At 41.5% G+C, this 22,929-nt stretch overlaps 1 protein-coding gene across 4 annotated transcripts in view; it reads right to left on the minus strand.

The window, feature by feature from the left end:
• Positions 1-22,929, minus strand: part of KIF16B (kinesin family member 16B) — a 331,966-nt gene that overhangs the window by 267,388 nt on the left and 41,649 nt on the right. For all 4 annotated transcript variants that reach the window (XM_011979462.1, XM_011979461.1, XM_011979460.1 and 1 more), the window contains exons 2-4: positions 12,843-12,912; positions 10,575-10,688; positions 591-707 (exon numbers count right to left, since the gene is read on the minus strand). In XM_011979462.1, the coding sequence (XP_011834852.1) occupies positions 591-707; positions 10,575-10,688; positions 12,843-12,912 (301 nt within the window). The remainder of the gene's footprint in view (positions 1-590; positions 708-10,574; positions 10,689-12,842; positions 12,913-22,929) is intronic.

A 22,929-nucleotide genomic window follows, 5' to 3' on the forward strand; every position in this document is an offset into this window, starting at 1 on the left:
AAAGTTCTTGCAATAATTCCTAGTTTTCACTCCTCTGTATTTTGGGGCAAGTATAACATTAATATCAGTTAACTTACATAGCTTATAAAACTGCATACGGTGTGTTTATAAATATGTAAACTCCATATAAACTATATAATTCTAACTTTTTAATGTATTTTCAGGATTTATGTAGTACCTTTCTATCAAAGAGTTAGAATTTTTTTTACATTTTACTTGGGGAAAAATGTTTTGAATAATTTTAAAAAGAACAGACTTCAGTAATTTTATTCAAACATTGTGTTGGCAGAAAAGAAGAATAAATTACTTATGGGCCCAACACACTTTTTTGATAAGATTATAAGGCCTTTAAAAACAGAAAATGAACAGGGACTTGCATCCATTATTCATGCTTATATACTTAAAATTATTTCTAATTTAAAATCTCTCAAAGGAAATTTAGTCCAACTTATTACTGAGTTTTATCTTATTACTAAAGAATAATCAGAACATGAAAAGTTAGTACAGACCAAATAGATAAAAGAGATCATTCTACCAGTGCAGAGAAAGATAATGAGAAATTTCCTTCCCACACAGTATAAACAACGTACAGAATTTCCCATCATAGTGTATGACTTTCCAGATCCAGTTTGCCCATATGCAAAGACACAAGCATTATAACCTTCAAATGCAGACTTCACGACGTCTGTGCCGAGGGTTTTGAAAACCTGAAAGCCAAAAAGAACACACAAAAGATACAATTAGCATAGATTTTAATAAAAGCCCCTTCAGTGTTGACAATGCTCTTGAATGATACTTTCAGCTCTTAAGGATTAGACCATATAAATAAATCACTGCAGAACCATTTACAACAACATATGTATATACCACAGTTTTCAATCATAAATAAACTTTTTAAGCAAACAAAAAGCGGCCCCATCCTCTCTCCTACTTAAGTTTACCAAAAAATATCCTGAAGTATAAAAATGTAAACAAGGCAAAGTGACAATCATGTTTAGAAGCAAAGACTATTTCAAAGCATCATGATTAGCCATTCACAATTATATAAATATATAAAGCTATTCATTCTATCAGAGCTTCCAGAAACAAAATATTCAAAACCTGAAGGTCACAGCAGACAGAAATTCCTGCCCAAACCAAGCCAAATCAATGCCTTCATTTTAAGGGTCCAGCTACTCATCAAAATCAACCTCTGCAGGTGCTCATGGAGCTGAGTGATGGGTGGGTGCAGATGAAGCTCGGGTGGCTGGGCTCCCCCATGTCAGTGTCCAGGTGCTTTTTCCTATTTGGACATTTGCCCAGGATGGAAAAGGCAGGGAGACAAGCTGTGTGGGGCCAGGGTGGGGGTCACACCTACAATGGCCTGAGTCCACGTCCAACATTCCACATAATTACAATTTGGATAGTGAAAGGAGGTAAAGTACAAATGCTTCACCCAGACAACTGATGGTAAATGAAGGAAATCACGGTTCAAAATCTTCTTAGTTATAGCCAGCTGGAAAGAGACAACCAAAGCTTTCATGTAGTCTCCTGTCCCCTCAGCCCAGCACACTGAGGGCAGATAAAGCATCTCCCTGCTTCAAAAGGTAGGCACAACAGCCGCTGAGGAGATGCCAAAAGGGAAGCTCGCTCAGCTTCAGGTGAAGGGCTCCTCTGTGGTGTCACCACCGTCCAAAGTGGGGCCTCAGCATCCCTACAAGAGCATTCAGTCTACGACTGACACCACATCAGCCAACTCATGGGACCCAGAAGGATCGACCAAAGAGTCATCACCAGCTACTGCCAAACCAAGAGCAGCAGGTCCCAAACTTCGCAGCACATTACAACCGCTTGGGAAGCCTGGAAAAGTCCAATGACCAGGCCGGTAACCCAGCCCAATTAAGTATGAATCTAAGGGAGTGTGAACCTAGGAATCCATTCTTCTAAACTCCCTATGTGATTTCAAAGCATGGCAACATTTGAGGAGTGACCTAGAGCACTCACATCTGCCCGTCAGCGCAGGCAGTACAGGGACCCTGCGTGGAGGCCACAGTCCCATTAGGATGTGCACACGGCCCACATCAGTGCGGACATATGGAGACAACATCCCTCTGGCCACAACACCCACACCCTAGACAGGGCTGATAAACCTGGCCATCTGCATCTCAGCTCCACCTCAACCATCCCTGCTGATAACACAGCCTGTTCCAAGGACAAGATGAAAATACAGCCAACTGGACCTCAGCTGTCTTCAGATCCATCTTCCCACTGACTTCTACAGACTTTGTTTCCTCAGCCTCATCAGTAAAAGATTTCAACAAACTGTCATTTCAATTGAGTCATTTCCACAAATTGTCGTCTAAACATTTCTCAAAGAATAAAGAAGGATCTTTTCTCATAGTTTGGCCTGGGACTAAACCAAAGTCATAAAAAATATCACACTTAAACCAAACCCAAAGGTTTTCAGAATAAAATTATTTCCTAAGGTTAAAATCTATGCCTACCACTTTGCTATTACTTCATTGCCCAGAAAGTTAACACAGGCGGTTTTCCAATTCAGTGGATCAGCGGGGTTTGGTTTGGGGGAGACATGACTGCAAACGGGTCTAGAAAATCCAGGTCTGGAGGTGCAGAGACCCTGGGCTGGCTCAGTCTCAGCCTCACTCTCAGTGGGTCTCGAAAAACCCACCCAAATTTGGTGCCATGACCTAGAAAAGCAGCCGGCACTGCCTGCATCTCTCCAGGGGTCTTGGCAAGGAAATCGAGATACCCCCATCACAGCTCCCACAGAGGATGCACCAAGCACCGCCCCCACAACCAAGGTAGGAAGGAGGGCCTGCTTTATGAGACTGACAACCGCTCTTCCCTGCTGGCATCAGAACCTGGCTAGCCTGGTTGCCTGAAACCCACCTTGTTGCCTGTCAGAGCACAGACTTGAAAGCTGATTTCCTGAGTAATCCAAGGCATCACTGGGGCCTCACTTGAGGGGAGCTGCCCACAAGAGGGCACTGTTAAAACAAAGACGCGCTCATCGGGCATGTCAACTGGGAAATGTTAGGTTTCAAGTTTCTCCTGGGTTGAATTAAGGAACAGGTTGTGTGAGATCAAAGCCTCCCTTTGGAGTTTTGAAGAACCATTAAGAAAAGCAGACCTTGTTTAATCGTCTTTAATTCACATGACTGTAGATTTAAGTTGCTCATTGATTTTCTAATTCTAAAATTAATTTGGGAGAAAAAATATTAATGGTCATCTTACTTGGTATTTGTTCAAGGTTAAGGGAAACTTGAACTATAGTAGTAGACACGATATATTTTCTAAATATGCCTTTACATTCAAATCACACACACACACACACACACACCCCACACACACACCATGCTACACTCGCATCTTCCCCTATTTATAGCAGGGATGCGACCTGTCAGCCATTTCCTGTGCCTGATCCATCTGTCATCGAGAACACACCACTCCTTCTCATCCACATCCTTAAGACTTTCCAGTGGCATCTCCAGTACCCTATACAACAGCCCCATGGTCCAACTCTGCTACTATTAAAAGTCAATTAGGTCTACAAACCTGAGCAAGTTCCTTAAGCTTACTGAATCTCTTCAACAAAGAAAAGTAGTGTTAAAATTTAACACATTTGATTTCTGTGAGGATTAAACAAGATAGAACATATGAACACCAAGCAGAGTTTCTGACACCAATAGAATTTCACCAACATCAGTTTATCTTTCCTCTCCCAGGCCTTCTTTCAGACCAGGCACCACCTCTCTCTGTGAGGCTCCCATTCTCATCACTGCTATTCCTTCCTACTTTTTCCTAATTTTTTAAGAGACAGGGTCTCGCTATGTTGCCCAGGCTGGACTTGTCCTGGCCTCAAGCAATCCTCCCGCCTCAGCTCCCCAAGTAGCTGGGACTACAAGTGTGCAATGCTGCACCCAGCTCCTGTTTTTCCCAGATGTTTGATTCAGTATCTTCTGGATACAGTCGCTCCAGTCCTCCAACTTTAACATTTACACTGTCTCAGAAAGCCAACTTCCTCTGCAAACCATTTACAAACGGACTACATTTCTCAAATGTTAAGGTGCACACAGAGAACTGGGGATCTTGCTAAAAACAATTCAGATCTAATTCAGTAGGTCTTGGAATAGGTCCTGAGATTTCACATTCCTAACAAGTTCCCAGGCGGTACTGATGATTCTGGTGCATGGACACATTTCAAGCTGCAAGAAACAAGTACTTTTGGTGGCTGGCAAGATGGCCAAATAGGAACAGCTTTGGTCTGCAGCTCCCAGTGAGATCAATGCAGAAGGCAGGTGATGTCCGGATTTTCAATTGAGGTACCCGGCTGGCTCATCTCACTGGGACTGGCTAGACAGTGGGTGCAGCCCACGGAGGGTGAACAGATGCAGGGTTGAAAATAGCCTCACCCAGAAAGTGCAAGGGGTTGGAGAACCCCCTCCCCTCGCCAAGGGAAGCCATGAGGGACTGTGCCATGAAGAACAGTGCATTCCGGCCCAAATATTATGCTTTTCCCACGGTCTTCACAACTCGCAGACCAGGAGATTCCTTCGGGTGCCTATACCACCAGGGTCCCGCGTTTCAAGCACAAAAGTGGGCAGCTGTTTGGGCAGACACCAAGCTAGCTGCAGGAGGGTTTTTTTTTTTTTTTTCATGCCCCAGTGGCGCCTGGAACACCAGAGAGACAGAACTGCTCACTCCCCTGGAAAGGAACCTGAAGCCAGGGAGCCAAGTGGTCTAGCTCAGTGGATCCCATCCCCACAGAGCCCAGAAAGCAAAGATCCACTGGCTTGAAATTCTCGCTGCCAGCACCGCAGTCTGAAGTGGACCTGGGATGTTCGAGCTTAGTGGGTGGTAGGGCACCCACCATTACTGAGGCTTGAGTAGGCGGTTTTCCCCTCACAATGTAAACAAAGCTGCCAGGAAGTTTGAGCTGAGCGGAGCCCACCACAGCTTGGCAAAGCCTCTGTAGCCAGACTGCCTCTCTAGATTCCTCCTCTCTGGGCAGGGCATCTCTGAAAGAAAGGCAGCAGCCCCAGTCAGGGGCTTCTAGATAAAACTCCCATTTTCCTGGGACAGAGCACCTGGGGGAAAGGGTGGCTGTGGGTGCAGCTTCAGCAGACTTAAACGTTCCTACCTGCCAGGTCTGAAGAGACCAGCGGATCTCCCAGCACAGCGCTCGCGCTCTGCTAAGGGACAGACTGCCTCCTCGGGTGGGCCCCTGACCCCCATGCCTCCTGACACCTCCCAGCAGGGGCTGACAGACACCTCATACAGGAGAGCTCCGGTTGGCATATGGTGGGTGCCCCTCTGGGACAAAGCTTCCAGAGGAAGGAACAGGCAGCAACCTTTGCTGTTCTGCAGCCTCCACTGGTGATACCCAGGCAAACAGGATCTGGAGTGGACCTCCAGGAAACTCCAGGAGACCTGCAGCAGAGGGGCCTGACTGTTAGAAGGAAAACAAACAAACAGAAAGAAATAGCATCAACATCAGAAAAAGGACATCCACACAAAGGTCACCAACATCAAAGACCAAAGGTAGATAAATCCACAAAGACGAGGAAAAAACAGTGCAAAAAGGCTGAAAATTCAAAAAATCAGAATGCTGCTTCTCCTCCAAAGAATTACAACTCCTTGCCAGCAAGGAAACAAAACTGGATAGAGAATGAGTTTGATGAACTGACAGAAGTAGGCTTCAGAAGGTGGTAAATAACAAACTCCTCTGAGCTAAGGAAGTGTGTTCTAACCCAATGCAAGGAAGCTAAGAACCTTGAAAAAGGGTTAGACGAATTGCTAACTAGAATAACCAGTTTTGAGAAGAACACAAAAGAGCTGATGGAGCTCAAAAACACAGCACAAGAACTTCATAAAGCATACACAGGTATTAATAGCCAAACAGATCAAGCAGAAGAAAGGATATCAGAGATTGAAGATCAACTTAATGAAATTAAGCATGAAGACAAGATTAGAGAAAAAAGAATGAAAAGGAATGAACGGAGCCTCCAAGAAATATGGGACTATGTGAAAAGATCAAACCTACATTTGATTGGTGTACCTCAAAGTGATGGGGAGAATGGAACCAAGTTGGAAAATACTCGTCAGGTTATTATCCAGCAGAACTTCCCCAACCTAGCAAGACAGGCCAACATTCAAATTCAGGAAATACAGAGAACACCACAAAGATACTCCTCGAGTAGAGCAAAACTCAAGACACATAATCATCAGATTCACCAAGGTAGAAATGAAGGAAAAAATGTTAAGGGCAGCCAGAGAGAAATGTCGGATTACCCATAAAAGGAAGCCCATCAGACTAACAGTGAATCTCTCGGCAGAAACCCTACAAGCCAGAAGACAGTGGGGGCCAATATTCAATATCCTTAAAGAAAAGAATTTTCAACCCAGAATTTCATATCCAGCCAAACTAACCTTCATAAGCAAAGGAGAAATAAAATCCTTTACAGACAAGCAAATGCTGAGATTTTGCCACCACTAGGCCTGCCTTACAAGAGCTCCTGAGGAAGCACTAAATATGGAAAGGAAAAACCGGTACCAGCCACTGCAAAAACATACAAAATTGTAAAGACCATCAATACTGTGAAGAAACTGCATCAACTAACAGGCAAAATAACCAGCTACCATCATAATGACAGAATCAAATACACACATAACAATATTAACCTTATATATAAACAGGCTAAATGTCCCAATTAAAAGACACAGACTGGCATTTTAAATTAGATAAAGAGTCAAGACCCATTGGTGTGCTGTATTCAGGAGACCCAGCTCATGTGCAAAGACACACAAAGGCTCAAAATAAAGGGATAGAAGAATATTTACCAAGCAAATGGAAAGCAAAAGAAAAGCAGGGGTTGCAATTCTAGTCTCTGATAAAACAGACTTTAAGCCAACAAAGATCAAAAATTAAAAAGAAGGGCGTTACATAATGGTAAAGGGATTAATGAAACAAGAAGAGCTAACTATCCTAAATAGATATGCACCCAATACAGGAGCACCCAGATTCATAAAGCAAGTTCTTAGAGACCTACAAAGAGACTTAGACTCCCACACAATAATAGTGGGAGACTTTAACACCCCACTGTCAATATTAGACAGATCAACAAGACAGAAAATTAACAAGGATATTCAGGACTTGAACTCATCTCTGGACCAAATGGGACTAATAGACATCTACAGAACTCTTCACCCCAAATCAACAGAACATACATTCTTCTTTGCACCACATCACACTTACTCTAAAATTGACCACATAATTGGAAGTAAAACACTCCTCAGCAAATGCAAAGGAATGGAAATCATAACAAACAGTCTCTCAGACCACACTGCAATCAAATTAGAACTCAGGATTGAGAAACTCACTCAAAACTTCCCTACATGGAAACTGAACAATCCATCATGTAAATAGAACCAATGACAAAAACCACATGATTATCTCAATAGATGCAGAAAAGGCCTTCGATAAAATTCAACACACCTTCATACTAAAAATTCTCAATAAACTAGGTCTTGATGGAAGGGATCTCAAAATAATAAGAGCTGTTTATGACAAACCCACAGCCAATATCATACTGAATGGGCAAAAGCTGGAAGCATTCCCTTTGAAAACCAGCACAAGACAAGGATGGCCTCTCTCACCACTCCTATTCAACATAGTGTTGGAAGTTCTGGCCTGGGCAATCAGGCAGGAAAAAGAAATAAAGGGTATTCAATTAGGAAAACAGGAAGTCAAATTGTCCCTGTTTGTAGATGACATGACTGTATATTTAGAAAACCCCATCATCTCAGCCCAAAATCTCCTTAAGCTGATAAGCAACTTCAGCAAAGTCTCAGGATACAAAATCAATGTGCAAAAATCACAAGCATTCCTATACACCAATAACAGACAACTAGAGAGCCAAATCATGAGTGAACTCCCATTCACAATTGCTACAAAGAGAATACAATACCTAGGAATCCAACTTACAAGGGATATGAAGGACCTCTTCAAGGAGAAGTACAAACCACTGCTCAAGGAAATACAAACAAATGGAAAAACATTCCATGCTCATGGATAGAAGAATCAATATTGTGAAAATGGTCACACTGCCCAAAGTAATTTATAGATTCAATGCTATCCCCATCAAGCTACCATTGACTTTCTTGACAGAATTAGAAAAAACTATTTTAAATTTCATATGGAACCAAAACACAGACCATACAGCCAAAACAATCCTAAGCAAAAAGAACAAAGCTGGAGGCGTCATGCTGCCTGACTTCAAATTATACTACAAGGCTACAGTAACAGAACAGCATGGTGCGGGTATCAAAACAGAGATATAGACAAATGGAACAGAACAGAGGCCACAGAAATAACGCCACCCATCTGATCTTTGACAACCTGACAAAAACAAGCAATGGGGAAAGGATTCCCTATTTAATAAATAGTGTCGGGAAAACTGGCTAGCCATATGCAGAAAATGGAAACTGGATCCCTACCTTACGCCTTATACAAAAACTAATTCAAGATGGATTACAGACTTAAACATAAGACCTAAGACCATAAAAACCCTAGAAGAAAACCTAGGTAATACCATTCAGGACATAGGCATGGGCAAAGACTTCATAACTAAACCATCAAAAGCAATGGCAACAAAAGCCAAAATTAACAAATGGGATCTAATTAAACTAAAGCGCTTCTGCATGGCAAAAGAAACTATCATCAGAGTGAACAGGCAACCTATAGAATAGGAGAAAATTTTTGCAATCTATCCATCTGACAAAGGGCTAATATCCAGAATCTACAAGGAACTTAAATTTACAAGAAAAAAACAAACAACCCCATCAAAGAGTGGGCAAAGGATATGAACAGACAATTCTCAAAAGAAGACATTTATGCAGCCAACAAACATATGAAAAAAAGCTCATCATCACTGGTCATTAGAGAAATGCAAATCAAAACCACAATGAGATACCATCTCATGCCAGTTAGAATGGTGATCATTAAAAAGGAAACAACAGATGCTGGAGAAGATGTGGAGAAATAGGAACGCTTTTATACTGTTAGTGGGAGTGCAAATTATTTCAACCATTGTGGAAGACAGTGTGGCGATTCCTCAACGATCTAGAACCAGAAATATCATTTGACCCAGCAATCCCATTACTGGGTATATACCCAAAAGATTATAAATCATTCTACTATGAAGACACATGCACACGTATGTTTATTGCAGCACTATTCACAGTAGCAAAGACGTGGAACCAACCCAAATGCCCATCAATGATAGACTGGATAAAGAAAATGTGGCACATATATACCATGGAATACTATGCAGCCATAAAAAAGGATGATTTCATGTTCTTTGCAGGGACATGGATGAAGCTGGAAACCATCATTCTCAGCAAACTAACACAGGAACAGAAAACCAAACACCAGATGTTCTCACTCAAAAGTGGGAGCTGAACTATGAGAACACATGGACACAGTGAGGGGAACGTCACACACCAGGGCCTGTCAGTGGGTAGGGTGTTAGAGGAGGGATAGCATTAAAATGTAGATGTCAGGTTGATGGGTGCAGCAAACCACCATGGCACGTGTATACCTATTTAACAAATCTGGACGTTCTGCACATGTATCCCAGAACTTAAAGTATAATTTAAAAAAAAAAAAAAAGAAAGAAAGAAGTACTTTTTCATGCCCTACTTTTCGAGATGCCATTGCATGGATTACAACCCAGGCCAGGCAGGACAGGAATTCTTATCCCCATTTTAACGTATGGAGACCTAAAGCAATGTATCTAAAGAAGCTGTCAACAAGCCAGGAAGAGGCCCAGTGATGAAGCCTGCGTTTTTCCTTCTATACTGGTGCTCCCCATTTCTAACCACACTCTGGTCAAATACCTGGCTTTTCCCCACCCAGAGAAATATACTTGTCCCTCTGCTCACCTGAAATGTCTACATCAGTGTCTTGATAGGCTTCTGCACGTACCTTTGTGTCTGTTCTTACCTGTCCACTTCACATCTACATTTTAGCCCTTAAAAGCCTACAGGCCAGGTTTCTTGGACAAATTCCAGCATCATTCTAGATTCTAGAAAGATTCTGAATGAAACATTCTTTCTTTCTAGAATCCACTCTAAAACCTGTAATGATCCACATAAGCTGGGAACACATAACTTGGGTTTGAGGTTTCCTCCTAAATCTTCACACTGAATAGCATTCAAGGTTAAGTGGCTTTTTTACTGGGCTTAGCAGCATACACATTTCCCCCCAGAAATGCTTTCTATGTAGAGCGCCTTCTAAACAGGAACCATATCCAGGTTTTGAAACAAATTAAAAATTATCATCATTATGCTCAAAAGTGGAAAAAAAAAAATCAACCTTTTGAGAACTGAATTCTTCTCAGGCTTAAATAAATACTCCTAAATAACACTCAGAAAGTTAAGTTAGCAAAGGCTAATTTTACATAAAAATTACATTCAGAAGGAAATTGGCAAGATATTTTAAAGTATTTTAGGGTAGGCATGTTTTCCTCAATGTGAAAATAAATCAACATAAATATTTTGAAAATATCATGTACCATTTCTTGTGAAACGTAATCTGGGCTTTTCGTATCAGCAGAATAAAAAGAAAAGTCATAGGTGAAGGTCTTGGTCCGTTCTCTTCCTGAGTCCCCAGTGCCTCCTTCTGGTATCTAGAAAGAAATGATTAGGATAATAATAATAATGTAAAGAGCACTGCCATTTGACCCAAACTTCCATGCTTCTATGCTGACTGAAAAGCATTTCATTCCTGCTGGCTTCTCTAAAACAATAAATAAATAAAATTGAAATATGAACTAAATTCCTTATGGCAATCCGTCTGTCATACGACCCAAGAATACTATTCTGACCTTTTTTTTTCCACGATTAACTCCTAAGAACCCAACACTCCAGCCAGACTCTGTTTTTCCAGCTTCAGTGACTTTTATTTACTGTTCCCTCCACCTAAATCCACCAGAGTTGGGCTTTGCACAACTACGAGGGTGGTATTCACATAGATCATGGTAAGATTGGCACCTTCTAGAGCTGTATGATTTGGTGGTCTCATTGAAAATTCCAGGGCAGACGTCTCCTCTTTCATGACACTTCCCTTGGACACTTCATGGAGAAGTAATTTCTCCTACCTCCGACAGCCTAGACTCTTCCAGGACACACCATATTGTGAGTTTATTGTAAGTGTTTGCATGTATCTTGTCCCCCCTGCTATATGCTTAAAGTGAACCCCAAAACCATGTTTTAAAATCTTCATATGCTTCCAAAGTCTGTTTATTGGACATATGCTGAATAACTTCAATGAGCACCATATTTTCCACGATTCACATATTATAAAAAAAATTATGATTCTTATGAAAACACTAAAAGTCTGGGCATCTGTTCTGGTTACTGAAACATCAGATGATAAAATGTTTATAAAACTCAAAAAGCAACAGAGTAATCGAAGAAAACAGATTAATGCACAAAGAAAGGAGACTCATCCAGGGTCAGCGGTCTTTTACCAAAGTACTGTGAGCGTAGAAAGACACATGAAGGAAAGACAAGGTAATTATCAGCAGGGAATGGACAAGTGACAACTGGGCAGAAACATGAGAAGATGCGAGAGGCCAAAGGAAGGGAAAGAAGCACCGTGCAGGCCAGACAGAGCTGGAATGCACAAGGGTTGTGCTAAGCAGAGAAAGAAAGGCATCCAGTGGAGAATGCCTCAGGTAAAGGACACCAGTGCCTCAACGGAGGAAATCAAATGGTCCAGAGGCTGCTCAGTTGGAAGATGGGAGCATTTCCCAGCTTCTATCATTGGAGATCAACTCGCACTACTTTGAAATTGGATCTCAAAGTACCCAGTCCTTTGAGCCACATATTAATAGAAATCTGCTCCTCAGATGTGAACAGGAGATGGATCTGACTTGGCCATGGAGCATCATGTCTCAGAAATCCAGACCTAAAAGTTAATGACAAATATCGAAGGAGAAAGGCAATGAACCCACAAAGTACTTCATTTCTTTCTTTTTTTTTTTTTTTTTTTTAAATTTAAGATGGGATCTTGCTCTGTTGCCCAGCGTGGAGTGCAATGGCATAAACATGGCTCACTGCAGCCTTGATCTTCTGGGCTCAAGTAATCCTCCTACCTCAGCCTCTCGAGTAGCTAGGACCACAGGTGTGCACCACCGAGTCCGGCTCTGATTTCTTCAATATTAATTTTATACCCCTGTTACCCTCCTCAGTGAAAAGCATTCAGTGCCCTTTAAAAATTTCCTAACTAAATAAACAAACAGGATATTTTAAGTGCCAAAGGAGAAACCTGCCATCTTGAAAATATTTTTTAACTTTTTTTTCCAGAAAAGAAATTTGGTGATTTTTTTTTTAATCTTTCCTATCCTGAGTTTTGAATAATAATACCAGTTCTTCTTCAAGGATTACCAAACATGATTATTTTTGTTAAAAAATAGAAAAAATCTAGGGGCAAAGCTAATTTAATGTTCACAAAACACAGTCAATTGCCAGGCTAAGCCCCTACCACGATGACACAGGATGAAAATGCCTGAATCTGGGATAGACTCAGGAGCTCCTGGACCACAGCAACGGCTTGGATTTGGCTTCCAGATCAAATAAAGCCAGGGATGGGAAAGGAAACAGGATCAACTCTTCTGCTTCAAGACTGAGCCCAAGCCAGGTTGCAAGCTGACGTGGCTAACTGCACTGGAAAGGAGGGTGTGGAAACAGCAGACAGGCTTTATTTCCCCGTAAGTCATCCCCACAGTAAAGCAATCATGGGGCTCTTAGAACTTAAGCAAGGCCAGGTCACTACTTGCCTTTAAGTTTGTGATTGTTGTTTTGCTTTTCTCCATCTGAATAATGAACTTGGCCTCCAAGTCCTTTTCCCTGCAACACAAATAATTCAGTAGTGGTTAGAAGAGAAAAGGTTATTAAAAACAAAACTAAACTAAACCCATTTGTTTTATTTACGTTTTACATTAGGAGTTTATTTTTCAATGGCATCTGAGGAGCAATCCCGGACACTACTCCTTCCAAAACCTTACTAATACAACATGAAGATATGCAAAATGATGCCACATAAACAATTATGACTGATACAATGTGTTGCTAAACCCTGAAAGAATTTCCAATTGTAAGCCGAAAGAAGAGTAAATGAAATAACAGACACCACAAAGGGTCAAGACTCACCGAAAAAAAGCAGCCTCACTCACCTTGTTACAAAGAGAAAGATACCTTAGCCCCCTACACAAGATGCAAACCAAAAAGAAAACTTGAGTGGTTACAAGCAGGTGCTTCTTCCAGAAGCAGCCAGGCCACTGTTCCCTCCTCCTACCTTCTTTCTACATCTGTTCAGAAACTGCGTTTCTCAGAAAACAGCAGAACAGGAGAACTCCTTAAGAGTACAGTTCTCTAGAATAAACGGGTAAAACACATACATTTACCCAATGGAGTGTGACACCACTGAACAAGGAATGAGGAAGATCTCTATATCCTGTTATGGCGTGGCCACTGGAATATACTGTTCAGTGGAGACAAAAGATGGAGAAAATCTATGTAGAAAAATACAAATTATATTTTAAAACTTTTTTAAAACCTATGAATTTTTCAAAAGGCTACCTGGGAAAAAAAGGGAAATTGAGGATAAGGATTTGGGGCGGACAAGGGACGTGGACAAGGATAGAAGCTAGATTTCTGCAAATATACTTTGATCTGGAGGTCATCTTTAGAATGATAAAAATAATGTATGCAAAAATGAAACAAAAATTTTTAAAAACAAGCTAAAATTCAGAAGTAAGTTGAAGCAAATGAATCTAGTTATATACCACAAAGTGAGAAATTATTTCAATTATGACTCTATAGAGGAATTTGACCATACTGTAATGAGATATATCCTTAAAAAAAAAAAAAAAAAAAGAACTACAAAGAAATCTTAAACCATTTTTAGTAATCATATTTTTGGTGGTAATGTAAGTGTCATTATTCTGAGATTTCTGTCTGTGTACTATGGGACATTACAAGAGTAATTATGTTGGTGCCCTAGAGAATCAAGGTTTTTGAAGTGGCTGAATGAGATACAAACATAAGTTTGATGAGGTTAAGTAAAAACTGTAGTCTTGGCCAAGCTACAGTTGGCTCAGGCCTGTAATCTCTGCACTTTAGGAGGCCGAGGCGGGCGGTTCACCTGAAGTCGGGAGTTCAAGACCAGCCTGACCAACATGGAGAAACCCCATCTCTACTAAAAATACAAAATTAGCCAGGCATGGTGGCGCATGCCTGTAATCCCAGCTACCCCGGAGGCTGCGGCAGGAGAATCGCTTGAACCCGGGAGGCGGAGGTTGCAGTGAGCTGAGATCGTGCCATTCCACTCCAGCCTGGGCCAACTCTGTCCCAGAAAAAACTGTAGTCCTGAATCTAATTGGAAGGAGTAGCAGAAACTTCATCTTTCATCCAAAATTAAAAAAACAAACAACTCCCTTGCTTTGTCCATTGAAAAGGCCTAGAATCTTATGCTCAAATTACAGCCTATAAATACCATTTTCCACTAAAATAAGTCAGGGTTCCTTGGAGAAGTGACTCAATCCAAATATTGAACCATTTCCTCACACAATAAAGCAGGAACACTAACACAGGTCACTAGGGCTGTGGCGGGCACCTTGTAACATGGCTCCCAATGATCGCCCAGTACTCACACCCTGGTGTGTATGATCCCTGCCCTTGAGTGTGGGCTGGACCTAGTGAGTCACTTCTAATGACTACAACCCAAACACACCCAAGTGATGGTCTGTCACCTCCCAGACGGGCTTTCAAGACTGTGACTTCTGTCTTGCTGGCTCTCTCTTCTCCCTTCTCTCTTAGAGCCCGGGCAGTGCGAAAAGCCAGGTATGACAGAGTGAGGACCCCTGTGGACAGACCCAGCCAGCAGGAAACAGGGGCCTACCAGCAGCACGCCAGACAGCCTGGCAGGGCACGCTCCCCAAGCCCACACAGGGACATGACGATGAAACATGACTGGCCAGCCGCCTGGCACCCTGACTGCAGCGCTAGGGGACAGCCAGAGTCAGAAGACACTGCTAAACTCCACCCAGATTCCTGACCCATAGAAACTCTGAGATAATACAGGCTGCGTTTTATTGTTGTTGTTGTTTGGTTTTTTTGAGACAGAGTTTCACTCCTGCCGCCCAAGCTGGAGTGCAGTGGCATGATCTCAGCTCACTGCAACCTCCACCTCCTAGGCTCAAGCGATTATCCTGCCTTAGCCTCCCAGGTAGCTTTGACTACAGGTACGCACCACTGCACCTGCCTAGTTTTGTATTTTTTGTAGATGGAGTTTTGCTGTATTGCTCTGGCTGGTCTCAAACTCCTGAGCTCAAGCAATCCACCCGCCTCGGCCTCCCAAAGTGCTGGGATTACAAGCGTGAGCCACTATGCCTGGTCAATACATATTGTTTTAAGTCCCTAAGTTTTGGGGTAATTTGTTATACACTAAAAGAAAACTAATACAAGGACCCTGTCAAAAGGACTGAGGAACCAACCTGCATAAGTTCCTGCTGCCCAAAGCTGAGAGATCTAGGCAGCAAAAAAACTAAAAACCAACTGAAATACATAGATATTTAAGCACATAAACTCATAACTTAAAAATAAAAACTCAACGGTCCCCTCTGAAGGATCAAAGGATCTGTCTCATTATTTTGAAAACTGTTAAAAGAAAGAATCAAGCATTTATCTTGCATTTCCAAAACTATCTGTACTTCAAGTAACCAAATAACTGCGAAAGAAAGTTTCTCCTTTAGAGATATTCCTGCTAAAAAAAAAAAAAAAAAAAAAAAAGAATAACAAAATTAAAATATCATTTCATCACCACCAGGGAATTAATGGCTCTAGGGAGGGACCACCAATGGTTACCAGGCCAGCCACTGTGAAGTACCAACGCCACTGCCCCAGGGTTCCTGTCCTTCCCTCGCAGGGATGGCCTGGCTCTGACCTACAGCTGCCCTACAGGGAACCAGCAGCAAAGACAAGTGTAAGTGGGAACATGCCAATATCCTCAGGCAAGGGAATCAGCAAAATCCAGCCTGTGGGAAAGGCGGCAGGGTAAATGACCCAGCATATTCCAAATTATGACAAATTGCAAAGAATATAAAGATGGAAGGGAAATCTAAAGCTAAAAAAGACATTAAAAACATATCAACCAACTGGATCCCAATTCAAACAGAAAAAGCACTTTAAAAATTGTAACCATTTGGGAGGCCGAGGCAGGCGGATCACCTGAAGTCAGGGTTCGAGACCAGCCTGGCCAACATGGCGAAACCCCAACTCTACTAAGAAGACAAAAAACAGCCGGGCGTGGTGGTGGGTGCCTGTAATCCCAGTTACTTGGGAGGCTGAGGCAGGAGAATCGGTTGAATCCAGGAGGGAGAGGTTACAGTAAGCCGAGATCATGCCATTGCACTCCAGACTGGACGACAAGAGTGAAACTCTGTCTCAAAAAGGAAAAAAAAAAAAAAAAAAATCATAACTTATGTAGGGAAATGTTAACACTGACTAGATATTTGATGATATTAAGGAATTATTACCAATATTGTAGGTATGATAACAGTATTATGACTTTAAAAAAACCTTTTAGAGATACATATTGAAATATTTACAAATCAAATACATATTGAAATACTTACAAATCAAATGATATGTTGCCTGGGATTTACTTTAAAATAATCCACGTATGGGGAAACCAGCTAAGGGGTAACATCTTGGCCAGCTCAGATGAAGACAGACAAAATAAATATCAGTTGTGAACAATTAAACCCAAAAAGCATTTGCAGTAAACACCATTCGGGAACTACAGTGGATTCCCAGGGCCAAGTTTAACATTTCCAAGCCTGAAAAGTGCTTCCACTCCAACCCACCAGGAGTTGGACAATTCCATTGTGGACCCAAAGGTAAGAACTGCTTCAAGGACACCCCATGTTCATGTGGCTGCAAACCAAATACTTCATAAAATTAAACCTTTCCTACAGCATTCAACTACCAAAGCATGTCCTGCTCAACAAGAGAACAAACCACCTGGGTTTACTTATATCACAGACAGCCACCTCCAGATTCCTCCCATTCCCACACGGGTCATTTCTCAGTCAATCACTAACCTAATGTGCCTAGAGCTTTCATCTTACAACCACTATTATCAACAAATACCTCTCATGAACACAAAATCATCCAGCTACATAGAAATATTAGAAGTGATCGTGGTATTGCTCATATTGACTTGTCAATTCTTGCCTATAAAATGAAGTAATGTGGCTCATACTATGTCCACCACTCCTGCTGGAAGCCAGAGACTCCATAATTCACCATCTCAGAACCTCACACCTTTGGAGCAGCTCAATTTAAAGGGCCCTCCCACATGATCATGTATTCTAACCTGCAGGTAACCAGGGCAGTGTGTTCCTAGTTTTAAATTAACATCCATTCTATAAAAGCACTAGGAGAGATACTGACTGAAAGACTGTTACGCAATATGACCGTCTTTTTATTAGCCACTTCTAAAATGAAAACTGAAGATGCAGGTAGGTTTCAAAGGTTTCACAACCTCCCTGAAATCCTATGCACTGGGATGAGTGGGTGGGAAGGGGGATGAGGAGCAGGAGGCAGGTTCACTATTCTAAGGGTCCACAGCTTTCCTCAGTTTCTCAAAGAGTTCCATCACCCTAAAAGATAGGAATCCCTGCTCTGACCCTTAATGCTCAAAATATGCTCCAGGAACCAGCAACATCAGTGGCTCCAGGGAAGCTTGACAGAAATGAGGGTTCTCAGGCCCCACCTAAAACCTACTGAATAGGAACCTACATTTTAACAAGAACTGTAAATGATTCTGATGAACATTAAAATTTAAAAAGCACTGCTCTGACGTTGTACTTAATATGACATAGTAATAAATGGGTATTAGGTTTACTCTTATGAAATAAACTCTACAATATTATCTACTTCTTATACTGGGAAACTCATTAGCCTTTGTTCTTTGACTTTTAAGTTTTATTTTTAAAATCACGTGACAGGATATGGCTGGATATACCATAAGTCAGCTAATACTGTCTCTGTTCTCTGCTCTTAAGTTGTAAGTGCCTTCTGACCAAGAGCAGTAACTGCTGACATAATCTGATGAAAGATGTCATGTGAATGTCATGACACTCAGGTTCCCTCATTCTCACCCTACCAAACCATGAGTGAGTTTCTAGCCCTTTCTATTCCCAGACTGTGTTTCCCAATGTCAATCTAAGGCTATAGCCAGCAATTTAAAGTCCTATCAAAAAATAATTACAGGTCATCAAAATTAAGATGGAGGCCACCTGTTTCAGAAAAGAAATTTCACAAATAATTTCCTAGCTTGATTCCTTCTTTAAGCATAAAAACTGAAAGTTTAAAAGAAAAAAAAAAAAGTGGCTGTGCGTAATGGCTCCCGCCTGTAATCCCAGCACTTTGGGAGGCTGAGGCAGGTGGATCACAGGTCAGGAGTTCGAGACCAGCCTGGCCAACATGGCAAAACCCCATCTCTACTAAAAATACAAAAATTAGCCGGGCATGGTGGCGGGCGCCTGTAATTCCAGCTACTCGGGACGCTGAAGCAGGAGAATCACTTGAGCCCGGGGGACGGTGGTTGCAGTGAGCTGAGGATCACGCCACTGCACTCCAGCCTGGATGAAAGAGCAAAGTTTCATTTCAAAAACAAACAAAAAAAAAGGATCTTTAATCTTATTCTTAGTATTTATAACAAAGATACTGGCTAGAGTTTTAGCCATAAAGAGCAAATCTCTTCCTACTTCCTGAAAACACTTATAGAAAAGCCAATATATTTTTTACTGTTGAGTTGAGTTCCTTGTACATTTTGGACATGAGTACCCTATGAAATAAGTAGCTTACAAAAATTTTTCCCTATTCAACAGGTTGTCTCTTCACTCTGTTTCTTTTGCTGTGTAAATGTTTTTTAGTTTAACATAGCCCCTGTCTATTTTTGGTTTTGCTGTCTGTGCTTCTGAAGTCTCACCCATAAAGTCTTTGTCTAGAACAATGTCCTGAAGAGCTTTCCCTGTGTTCTCTTCTAGTAGCTTTGTAATTTCAGTTCTTACATTAAAGTCTTTAATCCACCTGGAGTTGACTCTTGTACACTGGGGTAAAATGATATCTCTTTGTGAGGTCACTGTGAGGTCAGTGAGAGAGGGAGGTCCTGTTTCTTTCTTCTGCATGTTCTTATCCAGTTTTCCCAGCATCATGAAGAGAGCCCCAATGTATGTTCTTGGCGGCTTTGTCAAAGATCAGTTGAAAATACGTGGATTTATTTCTGGGTTCTCCGTTCTGCTCCATTGGGCCATGTGTCTATTTTTATATAATACCAATACCATGCTCTTTTGGTTACTACAGACTTTTAATATATTTTGAAGTCAGGTAGTATGATGCCTTCAGCTTTGTTTTTGCTTAGGGTTGCTGAGGCTATTCAGGCTCTTTTTTGGTTCCATACAAATTTTAGAATATTTTTTTCTATTTCTCTGAAAAACAACGTTGGTATTTTGATAGGGATTGCACTGAAATTGTAGATTGCTTCGAGCAGTATGGTCATTTTAACAACATTAATTCTTCTGATCCATGAGCATGAGATGTCTTTCCATCTGTTTGTGTCCGCCTCAATTTCTTTCATCAGTATTTTGCAGTTTTCCTTGAAGAGATCTTTCACCTTCTTGGTTAAATTTATTTCTAAGTATTTTTCTTTGGTAGCTATGGTAAATAGGATTGCCTTCTTCATTTCTTTCTCAGCTATTTCATTATTGGTATATACAAATGCTATTGACTTTTGTAAGTTGATTTTTTATCCTGCAACTTTATTAAATTCATTCATCAGTTCCAAGAGTTTTTAGGTGAGGTCTTTGGTTTTTCTAAATATAATATCATGCTATCTGCAAGGAAGGACAATTTGACTTCCTCTTTTCCAATTTGGATGCCTTGTATTTCTTTCTCTTGCCTCACTGCTCTGACTAGAGCTTACAGTATTATCTTCAATACGAGTGGTGAAAGTGGGCATCCTTGTCTTCTTCCAGTTCTAAGAGAAACAAATTTCATCTTTTCCCCCATTCACTACAATGTTAGCTGTGGGTTTGTCATATATAGTCTTTATTATTTTGATAACTAATCCCATTAAAAATGGGCAAAAGACATGAAGAGACATTTCTCAAAAGCAGACACACAAATGACCAACAGATAATATGAAAAAAAAAAAGCTCAGTGTCACCAATTATCAGGGAAATGCAAATCAAAACCACAAAGAGGTATCATTTTACCCCAGTTAGAATAGCTATTACTAAAAAGACAAGAAATAACAGATGCTGGCAAGTATGCTGAGAAAAGAGAACTCTTATACACTATTGGTGGGAATCTGAATCAGTACTATGGAAAACAGAATGCAGATTTCTTTAAAAATTAAAAATAAAACTGCCATGCAATCCAGAAATCTGACTACCGGGTATTTATCCAAAGGAAAAGAGATCAATATATTAAAGGGATAACTGCACTCCCATGTTTATTGAAGCACTATTCACAACAGCAAAGATGTAGAACCAACCTAAGTGTCCAACAATGAATGAATGGATCAAGAAAATGCAGTATATATACACACAATGGAATACTACTGAGCCATTAAAACGAATGAAATTATGTCATTTGTCGCAACGTGGACAGAACTAGGGGTCATTATGTTTAGTAAAATAAGCCAGGCACAGAAAGACAAATATCACAAGCTCTCACTCATATGTGGGAGATTAAAAAGCTGATCATATGGAGGTAGAGAGTAGAATGATAGATATCAGAGGCTGGAATGCGTGTATGAGGGTGGGAGTAGTGAACAGAAGTTGGTTAATGGGTACAAACATAAAGTTAGATAGAAATAATAAGTTCTAATGCTTGTAAGCAAAGCAGGCTGACTATAGTGAACAACAATGTATTGTCTTTAGAATAGCTAGAAAAGAGGACTTGAAATGTACCCAACACATAGAAATGATACTCCAGTGATGGATATCCCAAACACTTTGATTATTACACATTCTAATACACATACCCCATAAATATGGACACAAATATAAAGTTTGTCAAAAAAATGTTTAGAAGTAAAACCAAAACCGGTGTGACATCTATGATGGTTGGAGCTATTAAGTGTTGAAACTAATTCTTTGTTATACATCTTCCTTTGTAGATTCCAGGAGAACTGTTGAACTTCCAAATACCTCAAAGATGAAAGAAAGGAAGAAGGCAGGCTCCAGTACTTCTTCCCCATCCATACCCTGCGAACCAACCCTGCTCAGCCCCCTTCATCCACTGGAGACTCTGGCTTCTGCTCTTGGTCTTCTCTTCACCCCTAGGGGCTTTAACTGTCATAGGTGACTTCAGAGTCCATGTGACACTCCATCATATAAACTTACCCCCAACTCCTCTACCCAATATTCAATTACCTAGTCCCTTCCAATCTACCACCTGTTGAACTGAATCAGATCTCCCCACTTTGTAGGCCCTGTCCCAGGTCAGGCTACCCCCACCTCTAGTCTCTTTGCCTCCAGCCTCATCCTCTCTCACACATACTCTATTGTCTGCTGCCAGAGAGAGCCTTCATAATACACATCTCACCACGAGGCTTCCCTGCTTTAAACTCCTTTAGTGACTTCCCAAAGACTACAGGATAAAGTCCAACTCTCAGTGCTACTATACAAAGTCCTTCATCATCTGACCCTAACTGACATTTCTATTCCAGCACTATATCCTGCCCCATCCTCTTCCCATGGTCAACTCCCAACCATCCCTCTAAATTCGGCACAGACTTCACATCCTCTGTAGGGCCTTCACCAAGCCCTCTATCCCATCCCCTAGTTTACATGGCACTCCGGCTTGTCTCACCCACCAGACTGTTAACTTTTTAAGAGTAAGGACTCTGCCTGTCTGGGTTTATATCCCCAGCCTCTGGCACATTGCCTGCAACCTTGAGGTGCTCCTAAAATGGCTGTTAAATGTGACGAACTTTCTGAAATATTGAACAAATGGCTCTTACCCCAGTGTACTCCTTACCACACTCATCCTCTTCCCACGCTGGTCTCCCTGTTTGCCCCCTACATTCTTGGTTCTTCCCTTCCCACATACTATACTATCTTTCCACTTCCCACCCATATGTTCTTTTTCTTTTTTTTTTTTTTTGAGACAGGGTCTGGCTCTGTCACCAGGGCTAAATTGCAGTGGCGCAATGTCAGCTCACTGCAACCTCCGTCTCCTGGGCTCAGGCAATTCTCGTGCCTCAGCCTCCCGAGGAGCTGGGACTACAGATGTGCACCACCATGCCTGGCTAATTTTTGTATTTTTAGTAGAGACGGGGTTTCTCCATGTTGGCCGGGCTGCTCTCGAACTCCTCCCTGGCCTCAAGCGATCCACCCACCTCAGCCTCCCTAAGTGCTGGGGTTACAGACATGAGACATCATGCCCAGCCATACCCACATTTTCAAGTAAGGCTTGTCTTGGGTCCAGTTTGACTCACCTCCTCCTGATAAACCATTAGAAACAACACCCCCTCATACACCTACCTAGTTCATCTCACCTGCATAGCTTTATTCCTGCTGATGTCATCTCTCCAAAGAGTCCAGAGAACCCCAGAGAAGCCCAGCTTCCTTCACATCCACACTCTGAGTCCACCAAGCACACGGGCACCACCCACAGTCAGCACTGACTGCTTCGTCTCGTAATTCTTCAGCTAAAACTACAACGCCAGACACTGAGATTACCCAGCCTCTCAGGTCAATTTCCTCTGACATTTAAGAAACACAGCAAATAAATCTTGACATTCTTCTTATATTGTAGAAAATAAATAATCCTAAGATATTATTTGAC

This window comes from Mandrillus leucophaeus, unplaced genomic scaffold (genome assembly GCF_000951045.1).
Source record: "Mandrillus leucophaeus isolate KB7577 unplaced genomic scaffold, Mleu.le_1.0 Scaffold202, whole genome shotgun sequence".
NCBI classification, from domain to species: Eukaryota; Metazoa; Chordata; class Mammalia; order Primates; family Cercopithecidae; genus Mandrillus; species Mandrillus leucophaeus.